A 20,214-nucleotide genomic window follows, 5' to 3' on the forward strand; every position below is an offset into this window, starting at 1 on the left:
ATTGACTTTTGATTTCTGGACGCTCTCAAGGGCACAGGCGGGCCTGTCGCGTGTCGATCGGATCTCAGGGACCTCCACCCTACCGCCTCGGCTATTCCCTGTCTCGCAGATCCCTGCTTGCTGCAGCTCACAAGTGGTTGTCTCGAACCACCGAGTGGCAACGGCTTCGTACGTGTCCCGAACGGCGGGCGGACGTGCCTTCTATTTGTGGTTTGCTGGCACAATTGACTCCCCGAAAGCAGTATGTACGTCGCACATATCCTGGAATGTCGAGTATGTGCCAAGGAACTGGGGCCTCGCGGAAGAGTAAGTGGCTGTACTCGATGTGCGTGCGTACGTCTGTATGCAGACTATTGCCATGCAAAGTGAGGCCGGGGAGATAAAAATGGGTGTAGGAGCGGACGCCAAATTCAAAATTGAATGGCGGCAGGAGAGTCGTGCCTACCAAGCTGATAGGCAGAGTTAAAATTCCGGGGCAGGAACGAGAGACATCATCCATTCCCCAAAAGGAGGAGGCATCACGGGACGGTGGCGAAAACGGTTCGTCAGGCAAGCGGGACGGGGAGTCTTACGTTCCCCTTCTGACACCATCTCCAACGAAAAATCCTTCGTCCACCAACGAGATGGAGCTGGCTGATGACCGTTTAATGTTTCAATGGTCATCGCTCAACACCACATCTAAACGCCCAGAGCATTCAGCCACCGTCAGCAGAAACAAGGAGCCAGATCACCCCATGGCAGGCACCTCGCCAGGCCTGGCCTGTCCGGTCCGTACTTACACTACTAATGGATACCAAGAGACCTTCTCGTTTCGGAGACAGACGGTGGCTCCCCGTGGAGCCGTGGGACCCTTCAGGGACCTTTTGCCTCTGAGACAAGCCAGCCTAGGCAAAGAAAGCAAATTCCCACAGCAGAAATCAGAAGTGGAAGTCCAACTTACGCCACACCTCGCTCAGACTCGGCGTCAAAATAGTCTCCAACCATGCTCGCTCCACAGCTGAATTGGGTCCTCCTGGCCACCCACCCCTACCACCTTTCCTGGTGCACACCCCTCTCCTTGTCTGATGCTGGTCAAGTCGAGTTCTACTGTGGCTTTACCTCCCGGACCCTGTTTCCTTGCTGTCGGCGCCGTTTGTCGGCTCCCACACGCACCTCCAATCCCATTCCCAATCGTCTCTTGTCTCATCACTCATCACGAATTAGTGGCACCCGGTACCTGAATGCTCCGTTCAGAGATGGTGGGTGGGCAGTGGCGGCATCTCTTGCTACCTCTTCAGCCACCGTCGGCTGATGGGTGGTGTTCGAATGGATGATGGATGCGGCCCAGCTGGACAGGGGGGTTATGTTTGGGGTGGACAGGCGACAGAATAGATTATCGGAAACCGGGGGCCTTGATCACTAAAGGCAGTACCAACGACCGGCAGCACGGCAGCCTTACCTCGACTTGTACCGCCAACTTACAGCACCTCCATCCCGGTGAAGCTGCAGCGTTGGCTGGGGCATCGCGTGGCTCAACTCGTTCTCCTCCTCTTGGGTCCATGATCCGAGACTATCAACTTCATCTTCCTTCTCCTTCACCATGTCTCTTCCCGCCTAGCTTGCACCCTCTCCCCACCGAGCTTGAGCTCCTCCGCCTCGTCCTCCACCACTTCCTCCACTCACTCCTCCACCCAGTTGACCCGAGCAATTCCCATCCCAGAGCTCTGGTGACTTGAGGATCGTCGTCCATATTTCCCCATCTCTCGTATCAAGTCGTGATTCACGCCCCCCTTGTATCTATCATCCCATCATCTGGTCTCTTTCTGATCATCTACCCCATCCCTGCAGCATACCTACCCTGCCTTACCGTCCAAGGCTTCCTTGAGCCCTAGCTCCGGAAGCTTTGACTGTTGGCCACTCGCTATCCCCGTTATTGAAGCCTCTTCTTCTTGACCTTGGCCTGCCACATGGGTGTTCGCCTCCCTCTCTCGCCCCTTCTAGAGCTCCAAGCCTCACAAGCCTCCGGCGCCTTTCTTTCTTTTGAAGGGCATGGGGCTGTTGAATTCACCTACTTCGTTTGCACCTCTTGAGCCTTCTGCTACTAGCTAGCCTTTTACTTACGCTGCCAGCGTGGTCCGACCCCAGGTCATCTCCATAACGCACCCCGTCGTGCCTGTTCCCTTGGGATTTGTTTCGCACCTCAACGTTCCTCTGATCTGTGCATCTCGATCTCTCTCTAATTACTACCCGTGCGGTAAGCCCTCTGTGTGGCTGACCGCCGTCTGGGGAGGGAATTTATTGCACATTTATTCTCTACTGCACCAGTCTTGCTTGCTGGTCCCTGGCCGAGCCGGTATCCCTGTTGCGCCAAAAGGAAGCACGGCAACATCCATCCATTCTTCTTCAACCTCGCCGTTACTTTCAAAGTTCTTGTCGACTCTCTAGCCACTTGAGATTTGGTTCACTGGTCTTTGACGACTCAAGCAGCCCCCCCCTGGGGCATCACACGCCTTTCATCAACCACCTTCTTTCAACAACTGTCTTTACCACCATTGCGTTTTGTTCCTGTACTCGGATATCACGACTCTCCGGTGAATAAATCGACAAAAAATACATACAACTACCGTCCCCATCGTTCAGAGCTGTCTTCCGTCCCCTCCCCCACGCATCAAGCGGCACTGCCCGCTCTGACACACATTCTCGGCCCCAAAATTGTTCGAGATTTCCCCTCTCTAATCACTCCTTTACATCAACCAGTCACAGCCACCTAGCGAGGGCTTGGGTAGTTGCTTGTCCGGAAAAAAACATCCCTGTTCACTTGTGGCTTCTTTGTTGGAAACTACGCAAGCTCCCGCCTCGACTCCTCGCCTACTTCTGGATCGAATGACTTTGGACTACGAGTTGCTCGTTGCGTGAAAGGTTTGAACAAGTTACAAATACAATTCTCTGACTCAGGTGTGTGGATTATCCTCTCGTTGGCCCCCAGACGGGGCAGGTCGCTGACTGGCCAGCTCATAGTCAAGATAATCACATCTTCAACAACTCAAATGGGAGATATATCCGGTGCCCAGGCCACAGACGTGGGAGCACTTGACAAGGACACTCCAAAGGTTGGCGATCCGGGGGCATCTACCAGCCCACCACCCAGTCACGACGAGTTTCGAGCTTTTCCTGAGCATGACCCCTCTTCCCAGCCTCAACAGCATCCTATAGCCTCGCAACACGCATTTACAGCTCAGTTCGACATGTCCCAGCCTCCCACAGGCCATCGTCCTGGGCCCTACAACATGGGCCCCATGGGAAACGCCCTTCCACCCGTTAATTATCGGCCAGGGCAGTATCCTCACGGCACTCAGCAGCGATACAACCCCGCGAGCTCACCACCCATGATGCAGCAAATGCCCCAGTTCTCGGGTCATCCATCGATGCCGGCGGCTGCCCAGGGATACTACCTCCAGCAGCCACAGATGGCGCAGTACTACGGGAGCCAGATGCCCCAGGCCCAGCCAGGATCGACGATGGCTCCGAGGCAGAACATTACATACTACCCTAGCCAGATGATAATGAGTCCTCAACAGTCTGCATACTACTACGCCCCTGCTCCCCAATACCAGCCCGCAGCGCATCCTGTTCCCAATACCATGGTCGCCGGACACTACATGAATGGGAATCCCGGAACCAACGATCCCCGGACCATGATGCAGCCGGCAGAGACGGGTGGAAGTCATCCTCAGCCTCCCAAGCAGGGGCAAGGTAGGGCTAGGAAGCAATCTCGTGTCAGGAGCGAGCTAAAGCAGAGCCCAGATGGAGCTGAGAGGCGCCAGAGTGCCGTACGTGGCCCACCGCGAAAGCCGCGACAGAGTGGTAAGTCAACTTGCCTCGATGACAGTCAATGCTGGCTAAGAGTTATTTTCAGGGCATGCCATTTGGATTGGCAATCTACCACCGCAGACTGATCTCATGAGCCTCGTCCACCATGTTTGCAAGGAAACGACAGGCTTGGAGTCGCTGTTCCTCATCTCCAAGAGCAACTGCGCGTTTGCCAACTTCAAAGATGAGGAAACCTGCAGCGCAGCACAGCAAAAGCTGCACGATTCCAAGTTCCAATCAGTTCGTCTTGTCAGTAGACTGAGGAAGAGCACAGTGGAGAGTGCTACCGGCGTAACGGCTCCGACTGGCCCTTCAGTGGCGACAACTGCCAAGACGGATCAAGTGTCGGATGCCACGCCTATGCAAAGTGGGAGCCCAAACCCAGCAGATGAGCCGACGACGACGATGACTCCCAAGGCCGAGCCTGCTGAAGAGACGACGCCGCAGAAGGACAAGTTCTTCATACTCAAGAGTTTAACGGTCGAGGACCTCGAATTGAGCGTCCGAACCGGCATATGGGCCACCCAGGCACACAACGAAGATGCTTTGAACAGCGCTTTCAAGGTAGGTGGCGCATCGTTTCGAATCTGTCATGGCAGCGAACTAACCAGACCGGTCAAATAGGGCGCTGATAGCGTCTACTTGGTCTTCTCGGCCAACAAATCGGGTGAATACTTTGGTTATGCTAGGATGGTTTCACAGATTGACGAGGATCCCGCGGCGGCTATTGAGTTTGCGCCGACATCCCAGGCGGCAAGCGACCTCGACCTCCCAAAAGCTATACCGACCGAAGCGACCGAACACGCCCCCAAGGGGCGAATCATTGACGATTCCGCTAGAGGAACCATCTTCTGGGAAGCCGAGCGGGAAGAATCAGAGGCATTGTCTGATGCCGACAGTGAGAGTGAGATGTCGAGTGGGAAGAGTAACAGTGCGGAGGAGACAGGTACCAAAACTTGGGGCAAGCCCTTCAAGCTTGAGTGGCTTTCTACGAGTCGACTTCCGTTTTACCGCACGAGAGGGCTACGCAATCCCTGGAATTCGAACCGCGAGGTGAAAATCGCACGAGACGGAACTGAGCTGGAGCCTTCAGTCGGTCGAAGACTGATTGGGCTCTTCAACCGAGTGCAGAGCCCAGGACCAGCTCATACGGGCATCCGCGTGCCCATGGCCATGATGGCGGGCTTCCCCCCGATGCGGCCATACGGACAGTGAAGACTCGATCGAATTTGAGACAGGTTCTCGACATGCTACTCTCGATACTGGTCCACTGGATTTTCTCTACAGATGCGTTTATGGCTACGATAATTCAAAGAAGCGGGAACACAGGTTTCGGTTCTATGCTGGACATAGTTGGCATATTCACGACAGGCACGGATCATTGGCGGCGGCTCTCGATGTAACTATACAACACGATTCACGTCTCATGATGAAAACATTCGAATCTCCAGAACAAGTTCGCCGCTGCCCCGTGACGGGGCTTGATTTTTCTGTTCAACCGAGGAGCTATCCATCTTTCAGGCTACTACTAATTTTCGAAAATGACGGGTCTTGGAACCAGCTCCAACAGCTAGCGGCCAAGCCATAAGGTGGCTCACTAATCAAGGCAAAGTGGCAACGGAACGCCCGGCCAGCAAGCCCTGCCGCCATGTTACATTGGCGGGCCGCGAATACAGTGTCCGAGAGGTTTCGGGAACGTCATGCTGGTTTGTCTGTCTCCATATCTGGGCGATGGTCATGGCAGGCTTGAGGTTGACGATCGCGGTGGCTTACGATTGTGGCTGAGGGGACCAGAATCGGGCGGTGGAGAGATTTAAAGGCTCCTATTAGCTGGACGACGAGAACTAATGCCAAAAGACAGTCGAATTGGCCACTACTAGGGCGGGTTCTTGGAGTTCTCCTCTTGGCTTGCGTTAGCTTGCTTGGCCGGTTCAGAAGTTGCGCAACCTATCACGATGACGTCAATTGAGGTTCCTCTTGGAATCCAGACCCGGGTTTACCATAACCAAGTTGCCAACTCCACATTGTGGGGCCGGGAGGCTTGCCTTCAAGACCCTGGCACTTACAACCTCAGATACGGCTTGGCGTTATCTGAGGCGGGAAAACAAGCCAACAGGGACCAACAGGGACCAACAGAGATACAAGTGGTCACAGTGAATCATGGTTTCAACGGCTGACCAGAAATCATGTTTCCCCCATGTTGGGCCCTTTCTTGTCCCGTCGAACTTTGCACAGCATAACTCGTCGAACCACGATACCTTTGTTACGAGACAACACATCCCACAGCATTAGGCAATTTGTCAATGCACTGACAACAAAGTCAACTAATCATTCTAACCTGGATTTCTGTACTAGCACGAGTCGTGTGCGATGTCCAGATTCTGCTGGTATATCAACTTGCAAAGCCGAAACCGGGACCGGCCTTGAAACGGAGACATCCGAGCTATTCGACACGATGGTGATCAGTCCGTCTCTTTCGCGGTAGACGGCATGGATATCTACATCTTTACTACACTAGCCGACAACTGTTGCCGAGCGGTAGGCCCCGTGAGGCCGCGAGAACCGGGCTACTCCAAATGCGACTACAGTCGGAACTTCTACTACTTCTCGGGATCATATCAATATGTCGATAGTGCGTCTCCCCTGATGTCAAAAAGCGACCCCAGTGTCGTTAGCGAATGAGGATATTTCGGGGTGAGGAGCTGTTGGCGGTACGCGTTTTCAATACTGCAGGGCTCCTCTTTCGGTTGGGTTCCTGTCAAGAGATACAATGACAGTTCCGGCAGTATGGCCGCTATGGGCTAATGTGGAGTTGGAATCCGCAGTTTCTCTTTGGAGTAAGGTTATCTTGCTTTCGGGTGTTCTGAATTAGAGGCAAGGACGGAGTCGACATGAGCTGGACAAGGCAGGTATGTAAGTGAGGGGTGTTTCTTGGGTCAGAGTATACTACACATCTCTATGTTGGTTTATGTCGACTTCTCTTTGGGTTACTGTGGCCATTGCTTGGGACTTGCAGGCGGTGGCCTGCTTCTATCGTTGGACTGGCTGTGGTTGTGTTGTAATTTTGGCGAGGACAGAACTGATAAGTTACCATTGGTATTGGTTCGTAAGCGGGGTTTCGGTTTCGGTAAAGGGGAGGACAGTTCTCGTTCTCGATACAAGGTTGGCCTTGAACCCAAAGCCGCATAACGCCAAGGGTGTGAGTTGCCCTGCTGGGGCGCAAACACCACCCTCTGGACATCGGCTAGTGGAGGGATTAGTGCTCCGTTTTGGCTGGAATAACTAGGTGTCTTCTGTGTTGGCGGTTAACTTGAGTAATCCCACGAGTCAGTTCTAGGTGACTCGGCAATATTTCAAGCCAAGGTTGATCTGTGGGTGCTTTAGAGTTTCCAGTGGCACTTGTACGGCTCGTAGTCCCCGAAAAGGGTCTTTCTTGCGGCGCCTGGCGTCTGAAATTCTCCGACTGGGCTTGTAGGGGAGGGGTGGGCAAAGCCAGTACATGGCCCCTTGACTGAAGATTGTTGTCGCACGGAGGGGGGTTCATTGGGCTCCTGTATTTGGGATTTCTGTTCCAGAACCCACGGTTTCCATCTTATCTTAGGGTTTGTTTCATCAGAGCAGTTGTTATCGTGGAATCGCGTGTACTTATTTAGGTGACCAGGAGAGCAGTTTGAGTAGTACAGGTCCGACGCTGCTGTCGAGGGCTCCCGAGTTGATGCAGTATGAATATCCGAGTCTTTTCCGGGGTTTATTGGGAAGCAGTTTCGGTGTAACCTACGCTGGCCTAGTCCCGGGATTTGGGCATGTAGTTGTGTCTACTGTACTGGTCCAATTTCTTCGCGTCTGGATGTGCATCTTACTTGCGTTTCATCAGGGTCAATACACACTATAGTGAGCTTGCGACTACCTCACAACCAGAAAATAAAGACTCAAACTCATCAAAAACAGTCTATTACTAACACACAGAGACTCATAGAAAGAGAAAAAACATGAAAATGCATGTATTCAACCTGCATTGCTTGCTTTCTCACGTTTGGTGGTCGAGATAAAGTCGGGTCTAGGGTATCCACCAAGTCTCGCATTGTCTTGCATTACATAATCAATCGCAAGGACCAAAAAGAAAGTAACAAGGACCCTCTTCCATCTTGACAATCTACCAGACTCTTGAAAACGGGGTTGATTGGAGTGCAATGCTCATTACCATTTTCGCCCGCTCCAATTAAACATAGAATATGCAGGAAGACTCATGAAGCAATTACGAGACCATGGAATTTTTGAGGTCGAGCGTCGAGCAAGCTCTCGTCATCGCGTGCACTGGCGGAATTTGCTGGAAGCTTCCACCACCGTCTACCAGGTGCCCGCAGCTGCCGGCAGCAACGGGCATACACATTCACACGATTTGATGTCAACATCACGCCTGATGCTACGTAAGCCTGCGTGTGTCACGTCTTCTCTGCCTGTCTAAGATGGTCGCGTCAATTCTAGAAGCTCCAAGTGGAAGCCTTCGCGAGCATTCACGAAGGTCTGGGAAACAGCCCTCTCGATCTGTCCTTCATCACCCCCAAGTATAAAGCAAGGCTTTACATCCCCCAAAGCTGGGAATCTTTCTTCATCAGAACACACACAAACAAACAACACAAGCAACATCTACAAAGCTCTCTTGCACTTTGCAAATCAACTCCTTCTTCAAGCTCTTCAAGCAACCAACCTGAAGCAAACCACACTCAACACTATCACCTACCAACCAAACAAAATGGCTTTCTTCCCCCGCAACTTCTACAACTCCGACGCCTCCTTCACTCCCCTCTTCCGCCTCCTTGACGACTTCGACAGCTACTCTCGCCAGGGACAGGGACAGAATGGCCGCCGCAGTGGTCTGAGCCACTGGCAGCCCAAGTTTGATGTCCGCGAGACTGCAGAGGCCTATGAGCTGCACGGCGAGCTCCCTGGAATGAGCAAGGAGGACGTCCACATCGAATTCACCGAGCCCCAGACAATGCTCATCCGCGGCAAGACCGAGCGCACCTACACTGCCGGCACCCCCCCTGCTGGCCTGGTTGAAGACACTGCCATGAGCGGTGCCATCACCGAGGGCAGCGACGACGGCAAGAGCTCGCACAAGGCCACAGTTGAGGATGAGGCCGAGGCCAACGCCCATGAACAGGGCACCGAAGTCGTTCAGCAGCCCAAGGAGGAGGTCCAGAAGAAGCCTGCCGACTCTGCCAAGTACTGGCTCACTGAGCGCAGCTTTGGCGAGTTCTCTCGCAGCTTCAACTTCCCCACCCGCGTCGACCAGGACACCGTCTCTGCTACCTTCAAGGATGGTATCCTGAGCATCGTCGTCCCCAAGGCCAAGAAGCACGAGTCTCGACGCATCACCGTCAACTAAACGACACAAACAACAACACTACTACCCAACCATGGTGTACTTGATAACGAATCGCGGAGGACGAGCACCACAGATGATTTGATTTGCAACTTTCCTTTTTCGAGTCAAGGCTGTTAAAAGACTCACACTCTCTGTATTACTCGCATGGACTGGTGTTTTAGCAAGTTTTCTTTGATGATTGTTAATCACAAGTGGCCTGCCTTGGTCCTTTCGCTCTCTTGTACAATATATGAATAATAATTCAAAAAAGTCAAACAAAAATCCATCCCAAGTGCCAAATCGTGACATGTGATATTCAGGGCGAGATGAAAGCCCCTTGAACACACGAAGCCAATAAAAATAGTGTTTTATTTAGCCAAGCTCATTCCAGCTGAGCTGAGTACTGATCTGATGACGATCCCTGTCATTCAGCCTGTCATTGAAGCATGTAATCTAAATCACGTGACTTGGCGTAGCGAGGTGGGCGCTGTTGCCTTCCACTAACGCGTCCCACCGCGCTTTCCATCAACACCATCCCCCTCCTCCTTTGCCTGATTACCAATTTTCCCTCCTCGCACTTTCAATTCACCCCGTGGTCTCATTTGTCTCAACAATTGTATTAAGAAATCCAGTCAATCAACATGAGTGAGGAATACGACGAGGCTCAGATGGGTGAGGATGGCGGCATGCCCGGCCCTGGCGCTCCTACGCCACTCTCCGCCTTGGAGGTAAGTATTCGGTATCTGGAGATTGCGGCATTCGCTGACCATTATTTACCCAGGGAGTTGCGGGCTTGACGAAGCGTGATATTCAGCTTGTAGTCGATGGAGGCTACAACACGGTCGAGTCGGTCGCCTACACACCACGACGGGTGCTGGAACAAGTCAAGGGTATCTCGGAGCAGAAGGCAGCCAAGATTCTGGCCGAGGGTGCGTGAAAAAATGTCGAGATCCATGATTGGATGGCAGCTAACCCTTTTATAGCCTCTAAGCTTGTCCCCATGGGTTTCACGACTGCTACGGAAATGCATCAGCGACGTAGCGAACTTATCTCCATCACGACCGGATCCAAGAACCTGGACACACTCCTCGCTGGTGGCATCGAAACTGGCTCAGTCACCGAGCTCTTTGGCGAATTCAGAACTGGAAAAAGTCAAATTTGCCACACACTTGCTGTGACCTGCCAGCTGCCCTTCGACATGGGCGGTGGCGAGGGAAAGTGCATGTATATCGACACAGAGGGCACATTCCGTCCTGTGAGACTGCTGGGCGTCGCTAATCGCTTTGGTCTCTCCGGAGAGGAGGTCCTGGACAATGTTGCCTACGCCCGCGCATACAACTCGGATCATCAGCTTCAACTACTCAACCAGGCCGCCGCCATGATGTGTGAGACGCGGTTCTCGCTTCTCATCGTCGATAGTGCAACCTCACTCTATCGAACCGACTTCTGCGGCCGTGGCGAGCTCTCAAACCGACAGACTCATCTTGCCAAGTTCATGAGGACGCTTCAACGTTTGGCGGATGAGTTTGGTATCGCAGTGGTCATCACGAACCAGGTCGTGGCTCAGGTCGATGGTGGGCCAAGTGCCATGTTTAACCCAGATCCAAAGAAGCCGATTGGCGGAAACATCATCGCCCATGCCAGTACAACCAGAATCAGCCTGAAGAAGGGCCGTGGCGAGACTCGTATTGCGAAGATCTACGACAGCCCCTGTCTTCCAGAGAGCGACACCTTGTTTGCGATTGGTGAGGAGGGCATCGGTGATCCTGCCCCCAAGGACATGGATAAGGATTAAATGGTCGAATTTAAAGTCTGTATGAGCGACGGAGTATGTGATCATGGTCCTTTGGGTTGTTGGCGTTGATTTTCGAGGTTTTGTTTGCCGTGTTTTCGAACTCATTTTCAGGGTGCAAGGATCACAGGGCTTGTTTCGAAGTGCATCTGTGGCTAAAGAGTCTTTCTCATGGTGTAAAATAGTTTCTTGTACTCTATTAAACTGGGAATATATTTAAACCACGACCTTTTATGGTGAGTTCTTGAGTGATTCTGTGGTGAAGTTGGTTGTCGTGATGCCTGTGCATGTTGTGTAGAGCTGATTGCCATTTCGGGTTAGCGCAGGCGCGACGCCCAAGTTCCACCCAGAAATTCTGCCAGGCAACGCGACCGCATCTCGCTCGCAAGAAATCGATTTGCGCCTACTTTGGGTATCGCATCCAACTCCTAAACCACCACCCCCATCACACGATCGAGCCGATTTATGGAGGCGAGATGGACTCAGGCGAGACGCAGTATCTCTTCAAAGAGACTCGCGTGAATCTCGAGCCTCCAGCTCCTTCCAACGTTGTCACCATCCGAGTACCCTCTAATTCGATCCACGGTCGGGGCCATCGCAAACCAGCACGAGACGGTTCGGGCGAGGACGAGACAAGCTTTCGATTAAAGACCTTGGCGACATCGTCGTCCATCTACCATCGGCAATGGCACGACACGCCGCGCAGCTTTCTGTGGCGGATCCTTGAGGATGGCACTCTGTTGAGCATCCGGGCTGTTGATGTCTGCAAAAAGACCCAGGCCGCTGATGCACCTCTGGTGCTCAACTTCCACTTTTCCGTGCCTATCCAGCCGGAGTGCGTGGCTTTCTCAGACCCAGAAGAGCATGATTCGCTCTGCGTATTCGTCCTCGACCAGGCATACCAGCTTTACAGCTTCACCCTGCGGCCCGACCTGTTCAGGAAGAGGGCTGCTGTTGATGCTGGGCTCTCAGAGCTGGGCAAAGTTCAGGCGCCATCAGGCCTAGGCTTCAAGAGCCCTCACCGTATGGTGGCTGTGACGGCGGAGACGCTCCTTGTGACGGTCAACGACGGTGGAATGATCCGTCTGGACAAGAACAAGTCCCACGAACGTAGGTTGATGGTAAACATTAACGGTACGCCTTTACTGACATCTATAGCATCTGCGCCCCTTTGGACCGAGTCATTCTTCAATGTGCAAGGATGGGCCCAGAACCTCCGAAGCCTTTTGCCCTTCCAGGGAAAACACACGATAAAGCATGGCAAGGTCAACATGGAATACAGCTCAGCCACGTCGGTCGAGGTCACCAGTTTTGGGCTTGATGATGCTCTCTTTGCCATCACTGTCTGCCTGGATCACAGGATGCGTATCTGGAACATTAACGACGGCCAGATCCTATACACGGGGGACATTCTGAACGCCGAAAGGAACCCGCAAGAGATTGGCAAATGGGCCATTGACCCTTCTCAATCCAACTTGGTCCAAGTTACTGGACGGAACCGAGGACAACGTATCTGTGCGACCTTCTCCCCTATCGGCGCTGGAGAGTTCAAGTTCTGGAAGATCATCGCCAAGGACCCCCACACCATCATTGTCGAAGACCTTTCTCCCAGCAACGCCTTGGTCCCGGTCACGCCGTCATCCTCAGATGTATGGACTCTTGCTGATTTCATTCTTTCATCCCCTGCTGAGAGCTCTATCCAACTTTGGACCCTCTGGAAGAACAATATTACCTACAGGGTGCAGAGACTCGAGGTGGACCGTAAGAACATCTCGCAGAGTTGGGATGAGAGTTGGGACGGTGTCTATGCGGACCCCACGGTTGAGATTGCAGAGGAGTCCGGACCCTGGGATCCAACCGACGTCACTGAGAAGTGGCTGCGAATCATTCTCAAGCCAGGTCGTTTCACAAAGGCTACACTCGAAATAGCCTTGACGATCTATGAGCGCGGACTAGGAACCACAAGAGAGTTTGCCAAGGGTCGTGGATTGGCAGAGTCGATATGCTCCGTCCTTGGTGCTGCCTCGACCTTGGACCGAGCCTCATCTGGAGCTATGGACTATGCGGCATTCCGAGCGTCCAGCGAGTCACAATGGAAGAGGTTTTACCGACTGCTGCTTGAGATGGATAAGCAACGAGGAGAAGCTATCGGCCTCTCCCTGGATCCTAACACAGACTTGACTTGGGTGGTCTGCGCAGACTTTGTCTCAGCCATCAGAGACTGCAGCAACCTGGAGCGACTCTGCTATAACCTCTCCACACCTGAGGTGGATCACGTCGCTCATGCTGCATTGCTCGCTTCAGGCCTTAGCTTTGTGGATGGACTCGCGGATAAGTACACACAGGTCTCAGAGGCCGTGCTTCGACATGAGTTGTTTGAGGATTCATCCAAGACGGATCTTGAGAGAATCCAATACTTCTCCGACAAGTCTGGATTCTGGCGGGGAGTCTCAGACGATGATGCCTATCAGGTCACGGATACGCTCGGTCAGAACTTTAAGACAGTGACAGATGAGCTCTACGCCGATGTGATGAACCTCATCACCGCACCAGCAGAAACCAAGACCCGAAACCTCAGACACCCTTTGACCGAATTTGGAAGAAAACTGGTTGTCAAGGCAGTTCAGGACAGCATTGAGTTGCAATGGAGGGCATACTTCAGCCAGCTCATTCTTCTCGTGCATATGGAGTTCGAGTTTGATAATGAAGCGGACGCTCTCCACCACCGCGTCGACATTGGACACGTCTTTAGACAACTCGTGGCGGCTCTCCGAAGGCTAGAACTTCTCAAGTGGCTTGCTCACACAGAGCTATCAGTAGCCAACAGCCGGGAGAAGAGCGAAACTGGCACTACCTCCAAAAAGAGCGCCGAGGATGCTCAGTTGGTGACGGCTCTCGAGGTCAACCTGGGACATCTCCTTGGGTTCGCCAACAAGAACGAGTCACTCGCTATTAGCATCACCGATCTCGTCACAAACCTATGCGCGCCAGATAGCGATATCGAGGTCTCGCCATCGCTCATCCAGTGCTCCCTCATCAAGAGAGAAAGGGCAGACTTGGCTCTTGATCTGGCCCCCTTCTGTGATCAGAACCCCTTTCCCACCTACATCCAGGGTCGTGTGCTACTAGCACTCAACGACTTCAACGCTGCTGCCATCAACTTCAAAAAGGCAGCCATTGGCATGAGTGAGTTTACTGCTTGCCATTGTCTTCAGGATTAGCTAACAGTCTATCAGGTGCTGAGAATATCGAAAGTGACCGCCACAGCAGCGGCCTACTTGACGATACAGAGTGGAACCTTCTGAACCACGGGCCTGCTAAGTACTACTCGCACATCGTCGCTCTGTTTGAGAAACAAAAGGCCTACTCGTACGTGGTTGAGTTTGCCCGTCTAGCGATACAATTCTTGGGTTTCAAACAGGATGCCACCTTCACCAAGACGGACATGCAAAGCCGGCTATTCAACGCCGCAGTGGCGACATCGCAGTTTGAACTCGCCCACACCACCCTGCTGTTGATTAAGGATCAGGCTATGAGGTCTTCCAGCCTCCGCAAGCTCGTCGACAGAATGTGCGAGACATACCACACCATCGAACTTGTGGCTCTGCCCTTCCCTGGCTTGCAACAACAGGTGGATGAAATTCTAGCACAAAAGTCCAAGGCTACCTTGGATGTCACGGAAGGGTTCCCTTACCATCAGGTGCTCTACTCGTGGCGGATCAAGCACAACAACTACCGTGGTGCGGCCTCGGTGGTGCTGGACCGGATTCACAAGCTCCGGGGCGCTAGCGAGGGGGATGAGGTGACAGGGGAGGACATTCTCGACACTCCCATCACCAGACAGTACCTTTTGCTCATAAACGCTCTCAGCTGCGTGGAGCCCAAGCAGGCTTGGATCTACGACGAGCCAACGGTACCGACGACAGGATTTGGGCGGAAGAGCGAGGGGGCTGGAAAGCGCAAGGTGGTGTCCTTGGCGGATATCCGGAAGCAGTATCAGGATGAGCTGGACCGGATCGCGGCCATTCACAACAACCAGTTTGGATTCGAGGCGGACGATGTCATGGAAATTGTATGAGCGCTGAGTGAGAGGCGGGAGGCGGTTCATGTAAACTAGACAAACGCGTTTGCTTTAAAGACTCACAGGGGCGCGATACCTAGGTAGGACATGTTTATGGGATCATACCGGATTGATTAATTGTTTCATATGAAGGATGACTTGTTTATACGAAAGGACTGCACTAGTTTCCATCACCCGGTTATTCCCATCTTTGAACCAAACGCCAGAACCGATGCTAGAAAACGCGCAGAGAGCTGACAAGAATATACACCGGATTCAACAAGAATGACATGTAAGTATCTACTATGCCTGAACAGCGCCTATCTGCTTGTTCTCTGGGTGCGCCGCCAGCGCGTGGGTGCCCGCGTTGGGGAGAGGGGCGGCATCAGGGGCTTGGCGGTAAAGGATGATTTCAGATTGCTTAAAATACCGTCGAGCATCTGGGATGTCTTGTTAGCAGGCTGCTCAGAGCTATGGGTGTAAATACCGGCTTACCTTCGTCGATGAGAACCAGGCTCAAGTAGTAGCGCGTGGAAAACTTCTTGTTGACGTCGCGGAACGTAGGTGTCAAGTCGAAGCCTCCGAGGAATAGTCGGATGGGAATGGTCTCGCCGCGCGACGGTGAGCCGTCCATGATCTCGAACCGCACCAGGGTCTCGCTCTCGTTGTACTGGTTGGGGGCGGCGCCCGTCGTCTCCCTCCGGATGATGGACAGCTCCATGTGCTTGATCTTGAGGCGGACCAGCAGGAAATAGATGCGGCCGACGATGACATCCTTGAGGTGGTACTTGGACTTGCTGTACTCGAACTCGATGTGAAGGCAGTCCTCAATACCCACGTCCATCTTGATGCTGCTGTTCATCTCGGGAGGAATGCGGTAGCTGTAGACCCAAATGTCCTTCTCACGGATCACGTCGGCCATGCGGCGCGAGACGGTGACGCGAACAAAGTAGCGCAGCTTGACGTTAATGCCGTTGTACGACTCGTACTGCTTCTCGACGTTCTTGAAGTTGAAGTCAAAGGTCTGGGGGTGCTGGAGCTCGCCGGGCGCGGCGAGCTCTTGGTTGAGGGAGAGGAACTCGTAGTGGTTTCCGCGATCAAAGAACATTTCTGCGCGGCGAGTTAGCATCCGATGGTTCAGATAGAGGAGCTGGCGCATCGAGGAGTGAGGTTTCAGGGGCTAGGCGGCAACGTCGGTGCCATCGTATCCCGCGCAAGGTGTCGCGTACCTATCGTGCCGATAAACTGAACCTTGATACCGGTGTGCTCAAGCCTCTTGCCATCCTTGGGCCTGACGGTGACGGCGCCCTTGACAGACTCGCCATCCATGAAGAGGGGCGCCTTCTCGCGGCGGTTCTTGTCGAGCTTGACGTCGACCATGGATCGGTCGTCGGCATCGTCGAGGACAATGTCGATATCGACGGGGGTCGCGAAAAAGTACGACATGACGGCGGGCGAGTCTCTATCTGTCGTTTGTTTCAAGAAGGGCGGGTGAGGCTGCGAGGCTGAGGCTGGCGCGGATGGGGTTGGGCTTTTGGTGGTGAGGACGTCGGAGGTCGGCGGCGCTGACGTATCGGCCGGGGCTGGGCAGGGGACCGGTGGGGACCCACCCGAGCTCTCCGTTGCATGAGGTCCGAGTTGGAGTGTAAAGATGAGGATATGGACGTCTAATAGTTGTTCAATTGCGCTGGAACTTGGAGGAAGTAATCAAAGTGTTATACAGAAGGCTTCCTCAAGTTATTATTCTTTTAAAAATGCAGTATCATTCAGATTTCCACTCACAAAGCTGTTTCTCGTCCTCTTCTCAACCCACTACAGCCTCTCATTGGCTGGAGCTCCACACGGAGAAACAAAGCACCCGGATCCGCCAGCTTTAGGTTCTCTGCCCACACGAGGGGCACATGGCACGTGATTCCTCGCACACGAAATTGCCGTCTTTTTTTCCTCCACGACCCGCACCAAGTCGAAATCAATTCGCGGCCGATTCTCCCAGATACCCTCAACCCCCCGACATCAACTAACCCTCCCACAGCCGGCAGGATGAAGTACATTCATTCCCAGGAGCTCCTTGAGATCCCCGAGGGGGGTACGTTGCGCCCTTTTTCCCTGTTGAATTCTCAACGTCGCCGATCCTGGGATCAATTTCCGACAGAGCTGGAATTTCTTCGCGATGGAGTTTTTGTTTGCGCCTGCGCACAGCATGTTCAAAAAAGATCCTCGTGGAGCTCCGGGCTATTGGGATTGTCCACGGACGGCGTCGAAAGAATTGAGAGAAGGCTCGGAATACTGACATTTATCGTCTTATAGTCAAGGTTGCCATCAAGTCGCGAATTGTCACCGTCGAGGGCCCCCGAGGCAAGCTGGTCAAGGATCTCAGCCACCTGGCCGTCAACTTCACCGTTCCCAAGAAGAACACCATCTCGATCGAGATCCACCATGGTGTCCGCAAGAACGTCGCCACCCTCCGAACTGTCCGCACCATCATCAACAACCTGATCATCGGTGTGACAAAGGGCTTCAAGTACAAGATGCGATACGTCTACGCCCATTTCCCCATCAACGTCAACGTCTCCAAGAACGCCGAGACCGACCTGTTCGAGGTTGAGATCCGAAACTTCGTCGGCGAGAAGCTCGTCCGCCGCGTCGTCATGCAGCCCGGTGTCGAGGTCGAGACCTCGACCGCCCAGAAGGACGAGCTCGTCCTCTCCGGCAACGACCTCCAGAACGTCTCCCAAAGCGCCGCCGATATCCAGCAGATCTGCAGAGTGCGAAACAAGGATATCCGAAAGGTAGGGCAAACCGACAGAGGATCGGATCCACGCAAAGCCTCAGAGCCACGATTTGCTAACACGGTACATCACAGTTCTTGGACGGTCTGTACGTTTCCGAGAAGGGCAACATTGTTCAGGATGAATAGACGCGGACACGGACACGGATCTTGTTTCTTTTGCGTTTCTGGGTCTCAGGAGTGGCGAAGGTTCATCGTTGCATGTCACGTAGCAAAAAAAGGGCTACGAAACAAATTTCAAAAAGCAAAGAGATGATGACTCTGGTGCCGGCACAATCTATGAAATCTCGCCAAAAAGTGCGTTTTGTGACGTTTGTGGAGCGAAGCGGGGGAAGATTCATTTTAGACGAGGGTTCGAGGGTTCTGGCCGCCTGTTAAAAAAGACAATCACCCTCTTGTCATTGAAAGATGATCATGATGATGAGTTAGCTACCTACCTGAGAAGCCAGCGCGACCTTGGATCTTTGATCGTGTAAAAAACGAGCAATTGAAGAGGTCGCTCGCTAATCCATTAATGAACAACAGACACATGCAGGGTGACGATAAAAGTGGGCGAAAGTTGGGTGTGAAAATGAGGTTTGCTTTCTTTAATTCCATTATGCCGTGCCTCATCGATATATTCATCTTTATATATCAAACTCGTGAATTTTTCTTGACCTTTCGTGGTAAGTCATCTCTACTTTCCCTCGTGACGTGATCTCTTAAAAAAAACATAACCGTAACCATAATCCATGCGTGCAAAAAACAATCGTGGTGAAAACTAAGTGTCGGGAAGGGGGTTGCGGGAGGATTTGGGGGGATGGGAAAGGAGGAAGAGGAAAAAAATCAACAGGAGACCATTATATACGAGAAACCGGAAACGCCAGTGGCCCAATGTGCGAAGCAACAAGTCGAGCGTATATCCATTTCAGCTCGAGTCCCTATGTCAAATGCGGAGACATGTACAGATGTGGGAGGGAGATGGTGGTGAAGGGTGAGTGAGAAGCCGCTGTCTCAGATCAAGGTCGAGGAGAGCGGGAGTAGTATGACCTCGAGCGGCTGTCTCGTGTACGGCGGGTGCGGTGTGTTCTTCCACCAGAGCTTGAGCTGCCTGTTTGGGTTGTTAGCTTGAGATGTATTGATTGTTGTGTCTAGGAGCTGGACTTACTGGGACTGGTGCCGGTGTAATCACTGTATGAGTAGTAAGAGTCGCTGTATCGCGAAGACCCACGGGATGACCGCGCGGGCTTGGTGCTAGCAGGTCGCTTGTCCTTCTTGAGGTTGAGCAGAGCCAGGAGCGTAGCCGCGAGACCGGCGATGCCGAGCCACTTCTTACCGCTCGACTTCTTCTCGCGGCGGTCACCGGCTGCGGATGGGGCACCGCTCATGCGAGACTTGCGAGAGTAGGCAGAGGGCGGGGGACGGCTGCCGTGACGGGAGTAGCGCTCCTCGACGATGTCGACTTGCTCACGGCTATCCTTCTTGTCCTTCTTGCCAAAGAGAGCGAGCCAGAGACCACGGGCGATGCAGCAGAAGCAGAGCAGCAGCAGGAGAGCGACACCAGCAACAGAACCGATCACAATACCGGCGATGGCGCCAGCACTGAGACCGCCGCCGCTGGTCGAACCCTCTCCAGCCGCAGCCTCATCGCTGGTCTCGGTGGCCGTGGCCTCGGAGGTGGTCTCAGTCTCAGTCTCGGTGCTCTGGACGCCGCTAGTGGTGATGGTGGTGGTGCCAGTGACTCGGTAGGGAGCTGAGTAGCGGGTGGTGACCTTGCCGTCGCTGGTAATGACAACAGCAGTAGGCTCGTCGTAGCCAGGCTTCGCCGAACACTGGCCGTCGTAGGCGCACGTCTGCCATCCAGCGCAGCAAATGTAGCCGCAGGCCTCTTGCTCATCGTTCTTGGGTACACAGTCGACGCCCTCGGTGGGTTCAGGAGCAGGCTCCCAGCGGGTCATGATTGTGCTGGTGTATGTCTTGGTCTCGGTCCAGGTGGTGGTGAAGGCACCGATATAGCCCTTGACGCAGTTTGCGACGCCATCGGCAGTCTGGCAGACCTCGTTGGAGCCACAGCAGTATTGGTTGTCAGAGCCGCAGTAAGAATCGCAGGCGCGGGGCATCAGATAAGAGTAGCCGAGATCATGTAGATCATCTCGGGGAAAAGGCTTAGCAGATCCCAAGCCAGCGATGGCGAGGAGCACCAGCTGCCTTGACGACAAGCGCATGGCGGCGGCTTCTTTTCTGTGGTTGGTTGGTGCTCTCGTTTCTTCTCTTTCCCTGCGCAGTGCGCCTTGTCGCAGTGGATGTTGTAGAATCCAATTCCAGTCGAAGCTCACACCGATGCCGAATTGACTCGAGGTTTTTAAATGGATCTCGTG

The 20,214-nt window shown here is 53.4% G+C and overlaps 5 protein-coding genes and 2 pseudogenes across 7 annotated transcripts, besides 2 other annotated features; 5 read left to right on the forward strand and 2 right to left on the reverse strand.

The window, feature by feature from the left end:
• Window positions 1-3,026: 3,026 nt before the first annotated feature.
• NCS57_00068000 (YTH domain-containing protein) lies at window positions 3,027-5,064 on the forward strand (the record flags this gene model as incomplete). The annotated part of the gene is made up of 3 exons (XM_053050762.1): window positions 3,027-3,843; window positions 3,896-4,413; window positions 4,474-5,064. 3 exons carry the CDS (start codon window positions 3,027-3,029, stop codon window positions 5,062-5,064), a joined length of 1,926 nt encoding a protein of 641 aa, XP_052919277.1.
• A 3,538-nt stretch (window positions 5,065-8,602) lies between these two features.
• On the forward strand, window positions 8,603-9,238 carry NCS57_00068100 (SHSP domain-containing protein; the record flags this gene model as incomplete). The annotated part of the gene is made up of 1 exon (XM_053050763.1): window positions 8,603-9,238. The coding sequence occupies one exon, from the start codon at window positions 8,603-8,605 to the stop codon at window positions 9,236-9,238; it is 636 nt and encodes a 211-aa protein (XP_052919278.1).
• A 611-nt stretch (window positions 9,239-9,849) lies between these two features.
• Window positions 9,850-11,012, forward strand: NCS57_00068200 (annotated as a pseudogene). Its single transcript has 3 exons — window positions 9,850-9,945; window positions 9,999-10,146; window positions 10,201-11,012.
• Window positions 9,850-11,012: a sequence feature.
• A 440-nt stretch (window positions 11,013-11,452) lies between these two features.
• On the forward strand, window positions 11,453-15,087 carry NCS57_00068300 (uncharacterized protein; the record flags this gene model as incomplete). Its single annotated transcript, XM_053050764.1, has 3 exons — window positions 11,453-12,119; window positions 12,168-14,195; window positions 14,246-15,087. Exons 1-3 carry the CDS (start codon window positions 11,486-11,488, stop codon window positions 15,085-15,087), a joined length of 3,504 nt encoding a protein of 1,167 aa, XP_052919279.1. The 5' UTR covers window positions 11,453-11,485.
• A 285-nt stretch (window positions 15,088-15,372) lies between these two features.
• On the reverse strand, window positions 15,373-16,515 carry NCS57_00068400 (Vacuolar protein sorting-associated protein 26; the record flags this gene model as incomplete). The annotated part of the gene is made up of 3 exons (XM_053050765.1): window positions 15,373-15,509; window positions 15,565-16,179; window positions 16,299-16,515. 3 exons carry the CDS (start codon window positions 16,513-16,515, stop codon window positions 15,373-15,375), a joined length of 969 nt encoding a protein of 322 aa, XP_052919280.1.
• A 513-nt stretch (window positions 16,516-17,028) lies between these two features.
• On the forward strand, window positions 17,029-17,986 carry NCS57_00068500 (annotated as a pseudogene). Its single transcript has 3 exons — window positions 17,029-17,155; window positions 17,377-17,858; window positions 17,933-17,986.
• Window positions 17,029-17,986: a sequence feature.
• Window positions 17,987-18,855: 869 nt separating this feature from the next.
• On the reverse strand, window positions 18,856-20,061 carry NCS57_00068600 (uncharacterized protein; the record flags this gene model as incomplete). The annotated part of the gene is made up of 2 exons (XM_053050766.1): window positions 18,856-18,947; window positions 19,005-20,061. 2 exons carry the CDS (start codon window positions 20,059-20,061, stop codon window positions 18,856-18,858), a joined length of 1,149 nt encoding a protein of 382 aa, XP_052919281.1.
• Window positions 20,062-20,214: the final 153 nt, after the last annotated feature.

Source organism: Fusarium keratoplasticum, chromosome 1 (genome assembly GCF_025433545.1).
Source record: "Fusarium keratoplasticum isolate Fu6.1 chromosome 1, whole genome shotgun sequence".
Lineage (NCBI taxonomy): Eukaryota > Fungi > Ascomycota > Sordariomycetes > Hypocreales > Nectriaceae > Fusarium > Fusarium keratoplasticum.